The sequence below is a fragment of the Halichondria panicea genome, chromosome 3 (assembly GCF_963675165.1).
Source record: "Halichondria panicea chromosome 3, odHalPani1.1, whole genome shotgun sequence".
Taxonomy (NCBI): Eukaryota; Metazoa; Porifera; class Demospongiae; order Suberitida; family Halichondriidae; genus Halichondria; species Halichondria panicea.
The window spans coordinates 3,338,703-3,352,968 of record NC_087379.1 but is presented as its reverse complement, the minus strand read 5'-3'; the positions used below and the strand labels follow the sequence as shown (position 1 = coordinate 3,352,968).

Below are 14,266 nucleotides of genomic sequence, written 5' to 3'. Positions count from 1 at the left end.
TGTCTAAACTCGTTACGGGAAGTCATCATGGCACAATGGAATGTATTATGTATAATTAATTATACCAGCTAACAAAACCATAAAAATGTGTCACATCCGCTATCTCAGCTTAGCCACAATGCCACATCACTGCTTACTGCTCAACCGCATGTAAAGTTGCTGCCTCCTATTCAAATGACCTGATGCTTGTGAAGAATCTCATTGGTCACGTTTCAATTCCACCGTGGCCCGTGAGTTCATGTAAAGAGTGTTCAGACGGTCTCTCTCTCTCAGGAAGGGCGACTGATTACTTATAGTCCATTAAGCTGCTCTCCTATAATCATTCGATTACTTATAGTCCATTAAGCTGCTCTCCTATAATCATTCGTTGTCAAAAATTGCAATCAACAATAATAACGTAACATTACAATACATATTTTCCTCTTCTATAACACTCTCAATAGTTCTTGAGCGAAAGCAAAACATGGCGAGAGGCATTATATAGCACAGTACAGCTTGCAGCACTCATTATAACAGAAGGATGTTCATTGTTTTGTTGCTGTGTATTTAATCAGTAATCTCGATCTCTTCACAGGATGATGTGGAATCTATTCCTAGCAAGCTTTTCAGGTATGAAGACTCTGATTATGAATTCGAAGACAACCAGCTCTGACTGTAATTAATTAAGCTTGCACTGCAAATTAAATTAAAGTAGTTTTTATATTAGCTGTCATTTTTATTAGCTGTATAATTATTAGTTTTTAGCACTGGTAAATAAATGGTCATGACCTGTTGTTGCTATAGCTTACTCAGTTATTACCGTTTTATGTAGTTAAGGTTAACTATTACCATAGCAGCGGAGTATACAACTTTTGTCCCATAAATTTATGCTAGTTTTGTATATTGAATACGATGTATACTCAAATTTAATGTGTACTCAAATGACTAAATCGAGCAGCTGCATAGAAATTGCACTATACAAACAAAATTAATAGTCCTAAAACTGTTCATTGTTAAAAGAAATATGGTCAAGGTCCAAATTACTTCTCTCTTCAAATGCCATCAAATCTTCTAGTTCGAATGGGTTAAACGCTTCATCAACTCCATATGCATTTTTGACAGCAAACAGATGACCCTCTTCAGATTTGCTTTCAAATATGGGGCCAACATCTTCTGCATATGCAAGTGTAAATTGTCAGGTGTACATTGTAGATGATGTAAATTGTGTGGTATAATTATATGTACCTAAGAGCTTGTTTTTTGTCAATTTGACCTGCGATGTTTGTCTGCCAACGTTTTTAGAGTCTGTCCAAGATGACTACAAACACAATGCAGTTAATTCATGCACATTCTTGATGCTGAGCTTACTTTGGGAGTTTTGGCTGTATCTGTTGTCAGCTTTGGGTCAGAAGTAGTAGTTATTTTTCCTCTACAATTATTTAGAGTAGACATTATTCGACTCCAAACCTGCGATTGGAGTTTAGGCCAATGTTAATCAATGTCTTGTTTCTGGTTACCTCCCTCCTCAAATTTCACTGCCTCATCAAAAAACTCATTATTATGACATCACTCCATTATTTTCATTAGCCACACCTACTTGTGGGTGTGTCACATGATAAATAGCATAGATTGCAGCATAGATTAGGTAAGATTTTCCTTTTTCATATTTGTGGTTTTATTGTATATCCAGTGTGGTTATTTTAATTAATAGGAAATGGGGTTTTACAGGAAGTGATGTCACAATAATGAATAATGATAACCTCCCTCCCTCACTAGTGGTAAGGTGATTTCCAAACCAGAAACAAGACATTGACGAACACTGGCCTTACAAACGATTACATACAAACAATTACAGCATCGTGCTTTCTTTGTACTCACCGCATCACTTCGAATAACGTGAAAGAACAATACACCCAAGCCCTATAAAAGTATTTCATTCAACAGTCAGCAGGCACTACACAATAATTATATGTGCATTTTATGGATTGTTCACAACACGCAACGCTGCTATGTCAGTATGCATGGTGGAATCATCGATCGATCAACAAGTATAATAATACTATACTTGCTAAATTTCACATATATTACCTGTAGGGAATTCAAGATAGTGAATATCCAAGCAAAGACAGATGTATTGGAGTTAATAGTCAAAAGTCCAAACACCCATGTTAGACCAAGCAGTGGAAGCAAAATCACCACTGCGAATAGCACAGACCTATGTATAATAATGTGCATGTAAAATGCAAATTTTACTTTATATCTATACTGAAAACTTACTTAATGATGGATATCCTGATCTTAGAATCTTTTACATTGCCATGTAATTGTCTTTCCAGTTTATTTTTCTGGCTTTTCCACAAAGCACGTAAGGTGAGGATGAGGAATAGCACATTAATCTGAACATGAGACAGTTTTCCACGTCTAAACTGTTACTCATATAGAACATTGATGGAATTGACATCACTACAATGCATTCTATAATTATTATAAATACTTACAACGATTATTAGCATCATGGGAGCAACAAAACCGAATATAGTTCCATTGTCAGTTGAAAGCCAGCAACTGTATGATGTATGAAATAAAATGAAATTACTAATTCTGTTCTTGCACGTGAAGATACAATACAGTAGACTTTTGTTAATCTGGTCACCCTTGGGACAGTGCAGTTTGGCCGCATAGCGAGGTGGCTGCATTTCAGAAAATAGCTGCGGCTAAAAATCGACCCTACCTCGAATCTAATATATAATTGTGCGGTGTAATTCAATTCTATTTGCCAAACTATACCCAAAACGTCATATCCGGCCGTAATAAAATTGCATTAAATTTAAACCTAGGGCAGACAGAACTGACCAGTATATATACGGAATAGCGAGTGCGCATTTCAGGGTGAGTTTTGTGCAGTAAAGATTAAGCTAGCATCCGTGCCAAACGAAACGACCGGTATATCGAGGTGACCGATCTTCAGAGAGCCGTTACTGTATGTAATACCACTTAAAGCCAAGCAATAAAACTAAAACGTAACGATAATTATCAAGTACTACACATAATTATTGTACTCACAATTCCAAATCTCCATCATCATTTCTGACACCATATTGCTCCCATCTCACAGATATAGTAATGACAACAAATGGAAGCGGTGTAGCTGTTAAAAAAAAATTTATATTCACCAAATTCGCTACAATTGCATTGAACAGTTTACTGAATCCTCACCATAGCCCAGTAACAGAAAGAACCACCATGCTTTGGAAACCTGGCTAAACACAGTAACCAGCATAAGGTAGAGCATCACTCCCTCACACATCATCCAGCAAAATGCACTCAGAAACAGGTAATGCAAGATGGCAGCTATAAATATGCATCCAACCTGTAACATACATTGTTAATACATTACGCAAATAAAAAATTAACAACTTTACGGTACTAGCTGCTGCAGTTTGGATTCCAATAATGAAAATTGTGTAAGCAAGTAGCAGAGAAATTGAGAGATTTAGATGAACGAAGAAATGAACCGCTTTAAACAGCTTCTTTCTGTAAATAGATGAATGTCAATTAATATAATTATCAGCTATCTATCAACTTACCCTTGATAGAGATAGAAAACAACTGTTACACTGAGGCAGAGGATTGAAAACACACAGCCAATATAGGATACCACGTCCAGACCAATAGACTCGTCGAGGTGGATATTCTATATACGTATTAAAGAGATTGCAGTAAACAAACACTGAAGAAGTAGCTTGCTTTCAACTGGGAAAGAGAAATGTATGCACAGTTCATCTACAACGTACAGTACTGAAACTTCAAAATTGTGAGAATGATACCCCGCTATAATAATTACGAGCACACGCACCTTTAGCCCTCCAGCTACATCCACTAGCACTGCAAAACTTGTTAGGTGAGTGCTCACACATTGGACAGTAGTTGTAAGATTCGCTGAGATATTTCCAATAGTGAACACATTCTGACTACTCCATTGGCCTTCACCACTGTGAGAAAATAACATTAACCCATTAAGCCCACCACTATAATTATTCTTTAAACTAAAACTGACTTACCTTTGTGAAAAGTTCCAGAAAGCACACCTATACTCCTGGCTTTTGTTTATCTATGAATCGATATATTTACATGGGTTAGCGTTAGGTTACGTCGTGCATTAGCTGCCTACAGTTTAAAGAGTCATAAACGAAAACTTCCGTATAGTTGGTTATTTTTTCGAGGCACTACGCATGTTTTCGTGGAGGATTGACCTCGAACCTCAAAAGTGTTGTGCCTCGAAAATCTGGGAATCATCGTTTATATTATACTTCCGGTATCGAAAACCCTCTATACTGTAAGAGTGTGGTCGTTTGAACTAGAAAATAAAATTCTTGAAAATTTAGACACTCACATTTTCAAAACTGAAGTTTAACTGTACAGGAGAGTTTAACAACACCGCTGACGTTGTTGTAGATCTTGCCCTCCCAACTTGGATAGAAACTACACTGGAAGCACCACGTGTATTGTTGCCCAGATTATCCACAGACGTTGAAAGGAAATCTTCCAAGTTTTGAAACCATATGAATACAACAGGTATACCTGGAAACAACAATGAAAATAATATTATTGAAATGGATAGGATCTCACTTCGATTTCCCTCCTCTGACAATCGCTCAAGCAGGAGATTTGGTGGAATTTGTATTTGTGCAGGTTGTATAGTTAAAGAAAGATTAACCACATCTTCCTGTTTAGGTAGCGTAAGCTCTTCTATTGTCGCTTCTCGTGAAGTATCAAATGTGCTAGCTGTTATAGCTATAATTATAAAGCATGACTCATGATACGTACATAATTCTTCCTCTATCACAGCGTTACGTATAATCACTCACCAATATTGGGTCTAGATATCCTTAGAGGTTCATTGCTTCCAGTGTTGTTCTGCGAATTGGCTAAAAGTACACCAAGCCTTTCAGCATTGTCAAGAAGAACTTCACTGCTTGAGTCAGTCTGTCAAATTAACCCTGGCATACTAAACAGATATTGAAGACGTCTTACCTCGGAAAGCTCTGTCCACCCAGCCGTATTATTGACCTCTAGAACATTGTTAATAATTTCCACAAGAAGCTGCATGTACCAAAATCACATAAAAGGAATTACAATGATTACACCACCACTAGCAATTTCTTGTTGAAACTGTGCACTCCGTCCTATACAAATTATTATGCATGCATAATTAATACATGTAGATCTAAATACTGTGAGTGTCAACCGTGAACTTCACACGATTGAGAGGAACGCATATGCACTCACCATTCCTTCACGAATGACAGTATTTGAGGCAATAGTGCTAATATTTTGAGCTTCCTCGAAAACATCCAGAATATTTGTTACAATCGTGGTAGTACTGGAAAGTGAGCTAGGAAGAAGAATTGATGTCTGGTCAGTAATTATTACTAATGTCTGTGTAATCACAATTGCTTCTTCAACAAGTTCTGTCATATTAGCATCAGAGGAAAATAACTCTTCAGCCTGCAAGTTATAGCATTAAAATTGTTACAGTGTTGTATAACCATAGATATAAGAGGAGAGGGATGGGAAACGGAGCACGTGCGCACAATCACTTCTGTGTAATGCCAAAGGTTGATCTGCGTTTCGGCTCAAGACACCGCCAACCCAGCGGGAAATGTTATTACTATCATTCACAGCTCCCCACTGGGACTCTTAGTACTGTGCTGAGCATCCACACCTACTGTGCATCATATAGAAGCGTTGTGTATCTCACCAAGAGCTTGAAAACTTTCAAAGGCAGTTTTTTGAGTGTTGTATTATCGTTTCGGCTCTATCTAGTGGCTTTGTGTACCTTCTACAAGGAGAGGCTGTGACTACAGCCCAAAATATTAATGATTCCCTCTTTCTTAAGTAGCTGGGCATTGTATGCAAGTAAAATCAAAGCCACTTGGCTTTAGGTTGGTAAGTAATGTTCATTTTTGTCTTAGTAAGCTGTTTTTTAAAAGCAGACTTTTTGTGTACCCATTTAGAAAGTTACATCAATGATTGAATGTAGGTAAATGTCTCTTTGTATTCATTGATAGTTGGTTCATCGTATCGGCACAGTAATTTACGACAGAACTTTGCTACATTTCCATAATTCTCTATCATGTCTGTGACTGCACTGGAATACTCAACGGTACAGACAGAGCTCCTCTCAAGAATTTGCCTGTCCAAGCTGCTTTTTACTGCTTGGAGGGTCTCACTAACTATTTCTGCTACCTTGTTGTGACTGTTCCACTAGCCATTGCTAATACATGGAGCTCAGTAGCTAGTTTATAGCCTAATACTAGCTAAAAGCATGGGTTGGAGGAAATAAAGAAGAAAACATTGACCGAAACGCGGATCGTCAATGCTATTTACGTAGTGTTTCCCATCCCTCTCCTTCTTATATCTATGGTATAACTAAACTAAATACCTGATTGACGACTTCCACAAATCGTTCATCTTCACATGTTTCGACAATAGTACTGAGCCACACTCCATTATCATCACATAACCGGGTTGCGTTTCCTTACACATGTACGATAGATAAGATCATGTACATACTTAGTAGTTATAGGCTAGTACACACATAGATCTACGGTGGTATGAATTACCTATAACATTGTCCAAATCTCCAGGACATCTTTGTGTGCTAATGGTGTTTCTCTCAGTATTAGGCCATTCAATACTCCACACGGGATCTTCTTCGAAGGGACACCCATCAAACCCTAATTCACATAACCACATCATTTCCGCAGGAGGCATACAGTATACGGATAAAGCTGATCATACATGTACAGGGGGAAAGGGGGATAATAATTTCCCTGGCTCAATTCCCCCCCCCCATAAAATTTACATTCAGTTACTAGAGAACAAATAACATGTGTGTATGCATGGACAAAATTAATATGCAAAAGCAATTAAACCTCAAAATCTAACCAGAATTCACCTCAGACCACCTATTAACAAACACATTTCTGGAGGTCATGCAAAACACTCTCTTCCCCTATTTCCTCCCGTACCGTACTATTTGCCAGCATCGAACTTTGCAAGTGTTGATCATTTCACAAAAAACATCGCAAAACCTACGATCCTTGCCAGGCCAGAACGCAAGTTAGATCGCAGAGTAAAATTTTCTGCTGATTAGGCTGATTCGCAACTTTGTGAATGAGCCAATCATTATTGTGAGTGAAGGCACCATGTGGACCTGCTAGTGCTAATAAATGATAATAACAACACTAGCTGTTTATAAACTGCGAGAAGTATCATTGTGACATTCAACAAAAAGAGGATGTTGCGTGTAATGTGCAAGGATTTACCGGGATCCATGGTTGATGTACAATCAGATGGATCTTGATTAACATTGGACACTGAAGGACAAACATCCTGTGAGCGTTGGAAGAGTTAAAATCCACTATAATTAGAGACACATACTTGCCTGTACACAATACGAGTTTTCTTCTGTGCAGCTAGATATGTTTAAGGCAACATCAGGAAAGAGGTCTCCATCAGAATCTAATGTGCAATGCCTCCCATCACCAACGTATGGTTCTTGACACTAGAAGGTTCTATGACACATGTATGATTAAGGAACTGAAAACTAACCTCACAGCCTCCTGTCTCACAGCTGCAAGGACTTAAACTCAATCCAGTACAGAGTTGAAGAGACGTGATAATACTAGTATTCCCTCCAGCAGTTGTACCGCATTCGCATGTTTCTATGACAAATGCATAGATACAATGCATATTAAATTATAAATACTTTACCTGTAGGGCCTACACCTATGATACCACTGAGTCCACCAGAAGAAACCGAGTATCCAGCAAGTCCATTAGTTTGGATCTCATTGTTGAAATAGTCAACAAAAACAGGAGGAAGACTTTCACTTTCCTTAGGAAGAACTATTTCAAACGCTATTGACAATCCTTCAGCAGTTTGGGCGAGATGGAGGACACGAATAGCTTCAGTGGTAATGTTAAGACTACTGAAAATTGTCTCTAACTGTAGTAAGAGAGATATCTTATCTGGCCTAAAAGTGCACACTTATATATATACCTCCATCAGTAGCAACTGACTGTTGTTGCTAGTTGCTGCCCGCACCTTTCTGCGCAGTTCCATTGGCTCCAATAGTAAATTTTCAATTGAACGCTTTTTTCTTCTGCTTGGTTCTTGTAAATCGAGATAGACCAGCATGAAAGGATTGGAATCCATACTATCAAGGGTACACGAGGTCAAATCTACTTCACTCCAAGTACCTCCCAATAGACACATTCGTGTTGCATATGTACCTACATACATTGTAAGATGTTCACATTTACTTTTACACACTGACTGCTCATGCAGATATAACCTGGTCTAAACTGTGAACTTGCTTGTGTACAAGGGAGAGACAATACACTCCCTTCGGTTATACTGGCCCATAAAAAGCCACTGCTGGAATCTTGGGGACAAGTTCGCACTGCAATAACAAATGCAGCTAACATAATTCAACTTTATTGTAGGGATAGTAGATCTAGTGCATGTGCAACTGTTAAGCTGTGCAGCATCCATGCGCACATTAACACACATAAGAATGAACTAACCAAGAGTACGTTGGCTCATTTGAACGCTTGGACCTTTGCCAACAGCTGTGTTTGCTGATATAGATACATTATAGACTGTGAAGAACCTCAGTCCTTCCAATAGCACATTCAGCGTTGTAGAGGGAACAACAAGAGGATCCCCTGTGTGATTAAGTGTACGGTGCTCAATCGTATAGTTAGTGAGAATTCCATTGACATCAATCTCTAATGGTCGTTCCCAGGACACATAGAGAGAGCTGGGTTCCACTGCACTGACCAAAATATTCCTAGGAGCAGAGCTAGGAACTAAAGAAAAATAAAGCATTAATTATGTGCCAATGCCAGTTTTGTTTGACTCATACCATCTTCCAGAGTTCTCCTGACCGTCCACACACTGTAAGGACCAGACCCAATGCTTGTGTAAGCTCTTACTGAAATGTTGTACTCCACAAACTCTTCCAAGTTACTGAGATTTATAGTCAATGTCAAGTCGATTGTGATGATTGTTCTGGTAGTGATCAAACCGCCAAAAGTCATCACATACATAACCTCGTACATGCTGATGACTCCATTCTGGTCTATCTCAGGAATTTTGTCCCAAGAGATTTCTATTTCAGTCGAGGATAAGGCAGTAGTCCTAATATTTTGAGGTGGACTGACTGGGACTGAGCAGGAATTATTATTATGTCATTGAAACATCATCAAACCAACTCACCATCTTCCATAGTTAAATCCGTCTGCACCTGGCTGTAAGGTCCTGGTCCCACACTGGTGTATGCTCTCACTGAGATATTGTACTCTGCAAACTCCTCCACTCCAGTGATGTTGACAGTGACCGTGTCACCATCCAAGGTGAAAACACTTCTATTTGTGAGATCAAACTCACCCAAGTACACGACCTCATACATGGTGATGACACCATTCTGGTCGATCTCGTTGACTTTAATCCAAGAAACGTGGATTACAGTGGAGGAAGTCGATATTGCATCGACATTTCTTGGTGATGAATAAGGCACTATACAGGTAATAAGAAATCAAACATAACCATAATACTAACAGGAGTACAGCTCATTATCTACCGTCTTCCAGTGTCCTCCTGACAATTCCCAAACTGTAAGGTCCTGGCCCAACGCTGGTGTATGCTCTCACTGAGATGTTGTACTCTACATATTCTTGCAGGCTATTCAGAATTAGAAACAAGTCTGTTGTATTAAGTGTTGCTGTGGTGAGCAGACCACCTAATGTCATCAGTGGTTCGTACAAAACCTCGTACATATTGATTACTCCATTCCGGTCTATCTCAGGAATGCTGTCCCAAGATACTTCTATTTCAGTCGAGGATAAGGCAGTAGTCCTAATATTTTGAGGTGGACTGACTGGGACTGAGCAGGAATTATTATGATGTCACATATATATACATCATTAAACCAACTCACCATCTTCCATAGTCAATTCCATCTGTACCTGGCTGTAAGGTCCTGGTCCCACACTGGTGTATGCTCTCACTGAGATATTGTATTCTGCAAACTCTTCCACTCCAGTGATGTTGACAGTGAGCGTGTCACCATCCAAGGTGAAAACACTTCTATTTGTGAGATCAAACTCACCCAAGTACACGACCTCATACATGGTGATGACACCATTCTGGTCGATCTCGTTGACTTTAATCCAAGAAACGTGGATTACAGTGGAGGAAGTCGATATTGCATCGATATTTCTTGGTGATGAATAAGGCACTATACAGGTAACAAGAAATCAACATAACCATAATACTAACTGGAGTACAGCTCATTATCTACCGTCTTCCAGTGTCCTCCTGACAATTCCCAAACTGTAAGGTCCTGGCCCAACGCTGGTGTATGCTCTCACTGAGATGTTGTACTCTATATATTCTTGTAGGCTATTCAGAGAGAGGAAAAAGCCGGTTGTGTCGAGTGATACCGAAACAAGTTGACCATCAAGGGTCATCAGGGGCTCGTACATAACCTCGTACGATGTGATAACTCCAATCCGGCCAATCACAGGAACTTCAGCCCAAGTCACACAAATCTCAGTGGAAGACGATACGATAGCTGTTACGTTTTCAGGTGGACTGATAGGAGTCACTTGCTTTTCTGCACGATGTAGAATGTGAATGAGCACAACATAATTATAAATCCATGTACACATTATTTTGAAACAAACTTTACTATACATTTACCTGTTAATGTCTGACCAGTCAGGTAAGCATAGCCAAGTGAAGGTCCTCCATTGAAACCATACACAAGAACTGAGAGTGTGCCATTATCATGGTACACTGTGTGTTGTGTGCCCACTGTGCTGCCGGAGTTTACAGCCTTACTGCATCCATATCCAACAACTTGCATTTCAGTATTTAAGATTTCATTCCAATCACAATCAATTACTTGATCATCAAACATGATACAGGAACTATTAAAATTCTCTATTGCTACGGTGACACTGATATAGTTCAGAGAAAACAAGTATGAAGGCAGAGAGACAAATGACGTTTCGCGTACATAGTTATCAATTGGAGAAATCAAAGCTATAGCTAGGTCTCCACTAAAGTCGATACTACTGCCAGTGGACACTTGAGCTACCAGCAATGGATTAATAGATTCGAGATAGCAATACTCATAAGTACCAAATATGCGATTTGTAACGTTATTGAAACTAAAAGAAGAGTTTCCGCATGTGTAATTAACTGTGGTCGGAATCGAGGAAAAAAGTTTGAAATATTGTTCACTACCTCTGCCAGTAAATGGTGCTAAAAGGAACTGCCTACCCCACAAAAGAGAAGAAGGAATCTGTACGGCAAGTGGCTCACATGCAGAAGAAGAAGCCGGATTAACAGCACACTCATGACCACCGATCACCGTGAGTGGTTTGTCTGAGACAATCTTTGTACCAGTCAGGTCATCAAAACTAGACACAAGGAGGGTTTGCAATTGGTTCAACACCATTGTGTGACTTGTGGTGCCTGCATTCACAAGAATAGAAGTACTACTTTCCTGGAGATTTGTTGGTAGAATCACATTCTGAGAAGGCAATATTGTAATAGTGGTCTCATTTTCGCAACCAACTAGAAGGAGTTGGCTATGGGCAAAATCTGTTATATCTTCGATAGAAACAATGTAGTATTCATAGTCAACTTCTTGCTCAAAAGTGAAGCGTGGGTATGCTAGAAACACACCATGGTTAATAGCAAGAATGAAGTTTTCGGCAACTACGAAAATATCTTCATTACTAGCCACACGAATGCCTTTCCACCTGTTATCATAATTGGAAGTAAATACCTCTAGATCTAGCCCTGAAATATGGACAGAAACAGGAGTTCCAGATGATACACTTCCTTGTTGAACAATTTGGTCCACTGTCTCTACGACATAGCTAGCAAATTGAGTATCTGTTCCTATCAGGAGCCTTAATGAAGAGAATTGTCCACCACCAATATTTTGCATAAAGCCTAGATAAAACTCTTGGCCAAGTGATGAGGCTAAGAAAGAGCAAAAATTGCATAATGGATATAATATGTCAGTCATCACTCGTTACTAATTAATGGCCACGTTACAAACTGGTATAATTATTCATTTGTATGTTTACAGCCGGCCCGGCCTATATTGAGGGTATAAACTTTTTGCTGATTACAAGCATGTATATTTATACCGCAAACATTTATACCCACGAATATTAATATCGCATGCAATGCGCCAGAGGAGGTTGGCCACGCGTCATTCCACGTAACTAAAATCCAGTATAATTATTGTGTTGACTCAGCAGGTATTTTATGCTGTTGTGAAGACAAGATCCTTGAAGTCAACTATAGATCTAGGTGAACACTTGTAAGTTTCTGGCTTATTACTTGCATGGACTAGTATTGACTCGACTATAATTATGTTACAGGTATTTACTTTCCATTATTATGGCTATATAGGCATTTATATTGTGGAGTGCTGTGATCGTTTGTAGTCTTTTAGCTTAGCTAGGAGAGCAAGGCTTGGTGATATGCTTCCGCATATATTCTCTTTTTTTCAGTGCACTCCGTAAAACTTCGATGATAAATTATGACACGTGGCCAACCTCTTCTGGCATGTGCCAAAAGGTTGGTAGTCCATGAAAATTAAATTCGAGAACTAACGGTCTTTCCGCGAAATATTATACCCTCGATATAATGTACCCGCATATGGTGAGTATATAGCAGCTCGCCATGATAGGAGCAGGATCCACACTATGATAACGTGTTTAAGTTTTTTAAGTTTCATTCAATAATGGTTAGATCATAATTATGCATGAGGTATCTATGTGTTATAGTGTCCCAAAGCTCGAGGGCGTAGCCTGAGGGATGAGGGACACTATAACCATAGATACCAAATGCACATGATCTAGATCCCGAAACCTATTGGCTACGAAAATTACTATCTGAAATTGGCATCTCTGTGGCTCTACTAAATCTGTGCAAGTCAACTCTGTTCTACCTCATTTTAATGGGCAAAATTATAGTCCTAGCTTCACCCACAAAACGGAACCGTCCAGCTCCTCCCCGCTTTTGCAGCAAACAAGCCTAGCATATACTTTTGGTAGTATGCCATAGGTTCGTACTACTCTCGAACAAAGCGAAAGGAAGAAGCCAAAGCTAGAATCCCAGCACTTCCAGCTACATCCAGCTCCTCCCCCATGCAGCCTTGCAGTAAACAAGTACAGCACACTGCCCAAGAAACGAGCGGCTCTTACTATTCTCGAACAAAGCCAAAAGAAAACTATAGAGCTTCCCTCTTCCATTCTACAAACTGTACTTACGTTATTGTGTTACTAGAAGCTACAGTCATGTTATTACTAGCCTGGAGACCACGCCGATTAAAATACGTATTTTAATCGGCGTGGTCTCCAGGCTATGTTATTACATGTGCATCTCCCAATACAATGTACATAGCCTGAAACATTTAATAGAGCACCTTGCCAAGTGCTCTATTAGAAATAGAGCACATAGCAACAATAAGCAAAAACACTCAAGTGGGCATGTTAGCTATAGTATACATTACTATAGAAACTTATAAAAAATTATATAGATCTACGAACAATAACTTGCGTACACATGTCTGTTGATCCTAGAGCCTCCACTGCAAACAATTAACAAAACACTGATTATAATTATAATCCAATATTCTGATACACTTAGTATAGAATCTACCTTTGAAGAGGACAAGGAAGGTTATCCAAAACTTGAACACCATGTTATTGCTTCTTGTTTACTCCCCTGCTTGCACGTAGATACTATGGTGTACATGTATTAAACCATTCTCATCGTACCGGATCCTCCCACTATGTTGTGAATGAACTTATTGCATTCACAAACGTTCACACTTGCGTACATGCTATGGTAGACATACAGTACATCAAGTCTACACTCCCACCACAAATTATTACATTCACAGAACACTAACAATCAACATAAAAGGTAAATAAGAGTGAATACTACATGTAGGTACAAAAAAGCAAGCACAGATTACTTTTTAAAATCCATGTAAATTTAAGTTAGCACTGGTGGAGCACACATATACACATGTACTAACAAATGGCCATGCAAATAACGACAAGCCTCGTAACTACTCCAAGCCTCGTAACTACTCACAATGTTCTGTTGAAGGCCATCAAATGCATGTACGTATACAGAGTGTATAATACCTTAATTTAATAATATAACAGTACGTACATA

The 14,266-nt window shown here is 39.0% G+C and overlaps 2 protein-coding genes across 13 annotated transcripts in view; one reads left to right on the top strand and one right to left on the bottom strand.

The window, feature by feature from the left end:
* Positions 1 to 909, top strand: part of LOC135333252 (uncharacterized) — a 58,314-nt gene extending 57,405 nt beyond the window's left edge. For all 5 annotated transcript variants that reach the window (XM_064528180.1, XM_064528179.1, XM_064528177.1 and 2 more), the window contains one exon: positions 575 to 909. In XM_064528180.1, coding sequence (XP_064384250.1) covers positions 575 to 652 — 78 coding nt within the window. In that variant the 3' untranslated portion in view covers positions 653 to 909. The remainder of the gene's footprint in view (positions 1 to 574) is intronic.
* LOC135333251 (uncharacterized) lies at positions 874 to 13,876 on the bottom strand. 8 transcript variants are annotated; one of them, XM_064528172.1, is made up of 35 exons: positions 13,742 to 13,876; positions 13,644 to 13,670; positions 10,754 to 12,049; positions 10,353 to 10,667; positions 9,990 to 10,289; positions 9,633 to 9,935; positions 9,269 to 9,568; positions 8,916 to 9,218; positions 8,575 to 8,859; positions 8,343 to 8,450; positions 8,048 to 8,280; positions 7,759 to 7,993; positions 7,597 to 7,709; positions 7,430 to 7,549; positions 7,311 to 7,377; positions 6,606 to 6,719; positions 6,425 to 6,519; positions 5,269 to 5,487; positions 5,014 to 5,082; positions 4,848 to 4,965; positions 4,609 to 4,773; positions 4,373 to 4,560; positions 4,041 to 4,090; positions 3,836 to 3,971; positions 3,567 to 3,673; positions 3,402 to 3,513; positions 3,196 to 3,349; positions 3,043 to 3,127; positions 2,478 to 2,544; positions 2,257 to 2,375; positions 2,068 to 2,194; positions 1,858 to 1,899; positions 1,348 to 1,446; positions 1,225 to 1,297; positions 874 to 1,152 (listed from the first exon to the last, which is right to left on the bottom strand). In XM_064528172.1, the coding sequence occupies exons 1-35, from the start codon at positions 13,782 to 13,784 to the stop codon at positions 977 to 979; spliced, it is 6,363 nt and encodes a 2,120-aa protein (XP_064384242.1). In that variant the 5' UTR covers positions 13,785 to 13,876; the 3' UTR covers positions 874 to 976. The 8 variants fall into 8 exon arrangements, 5 of the variants coding, with proteins under 5 accessions (XP_064384242.1, XP_064384244.1, XP_064384245.1 ...); XM_064528174.1 differs by having other exon boundaries at positions 13,644 to 13,691; positions 13,742 to 13,824; XR_010393794.1 differs by lacking the exon at positions 874 to 1,152 and adding an exon at positions 1,497 to 1,572 and having other exon boundaries at positions 1,258 to 1,297.
* Positions 13,877 to 14,266: the final 390 nt, after the last annotated feature.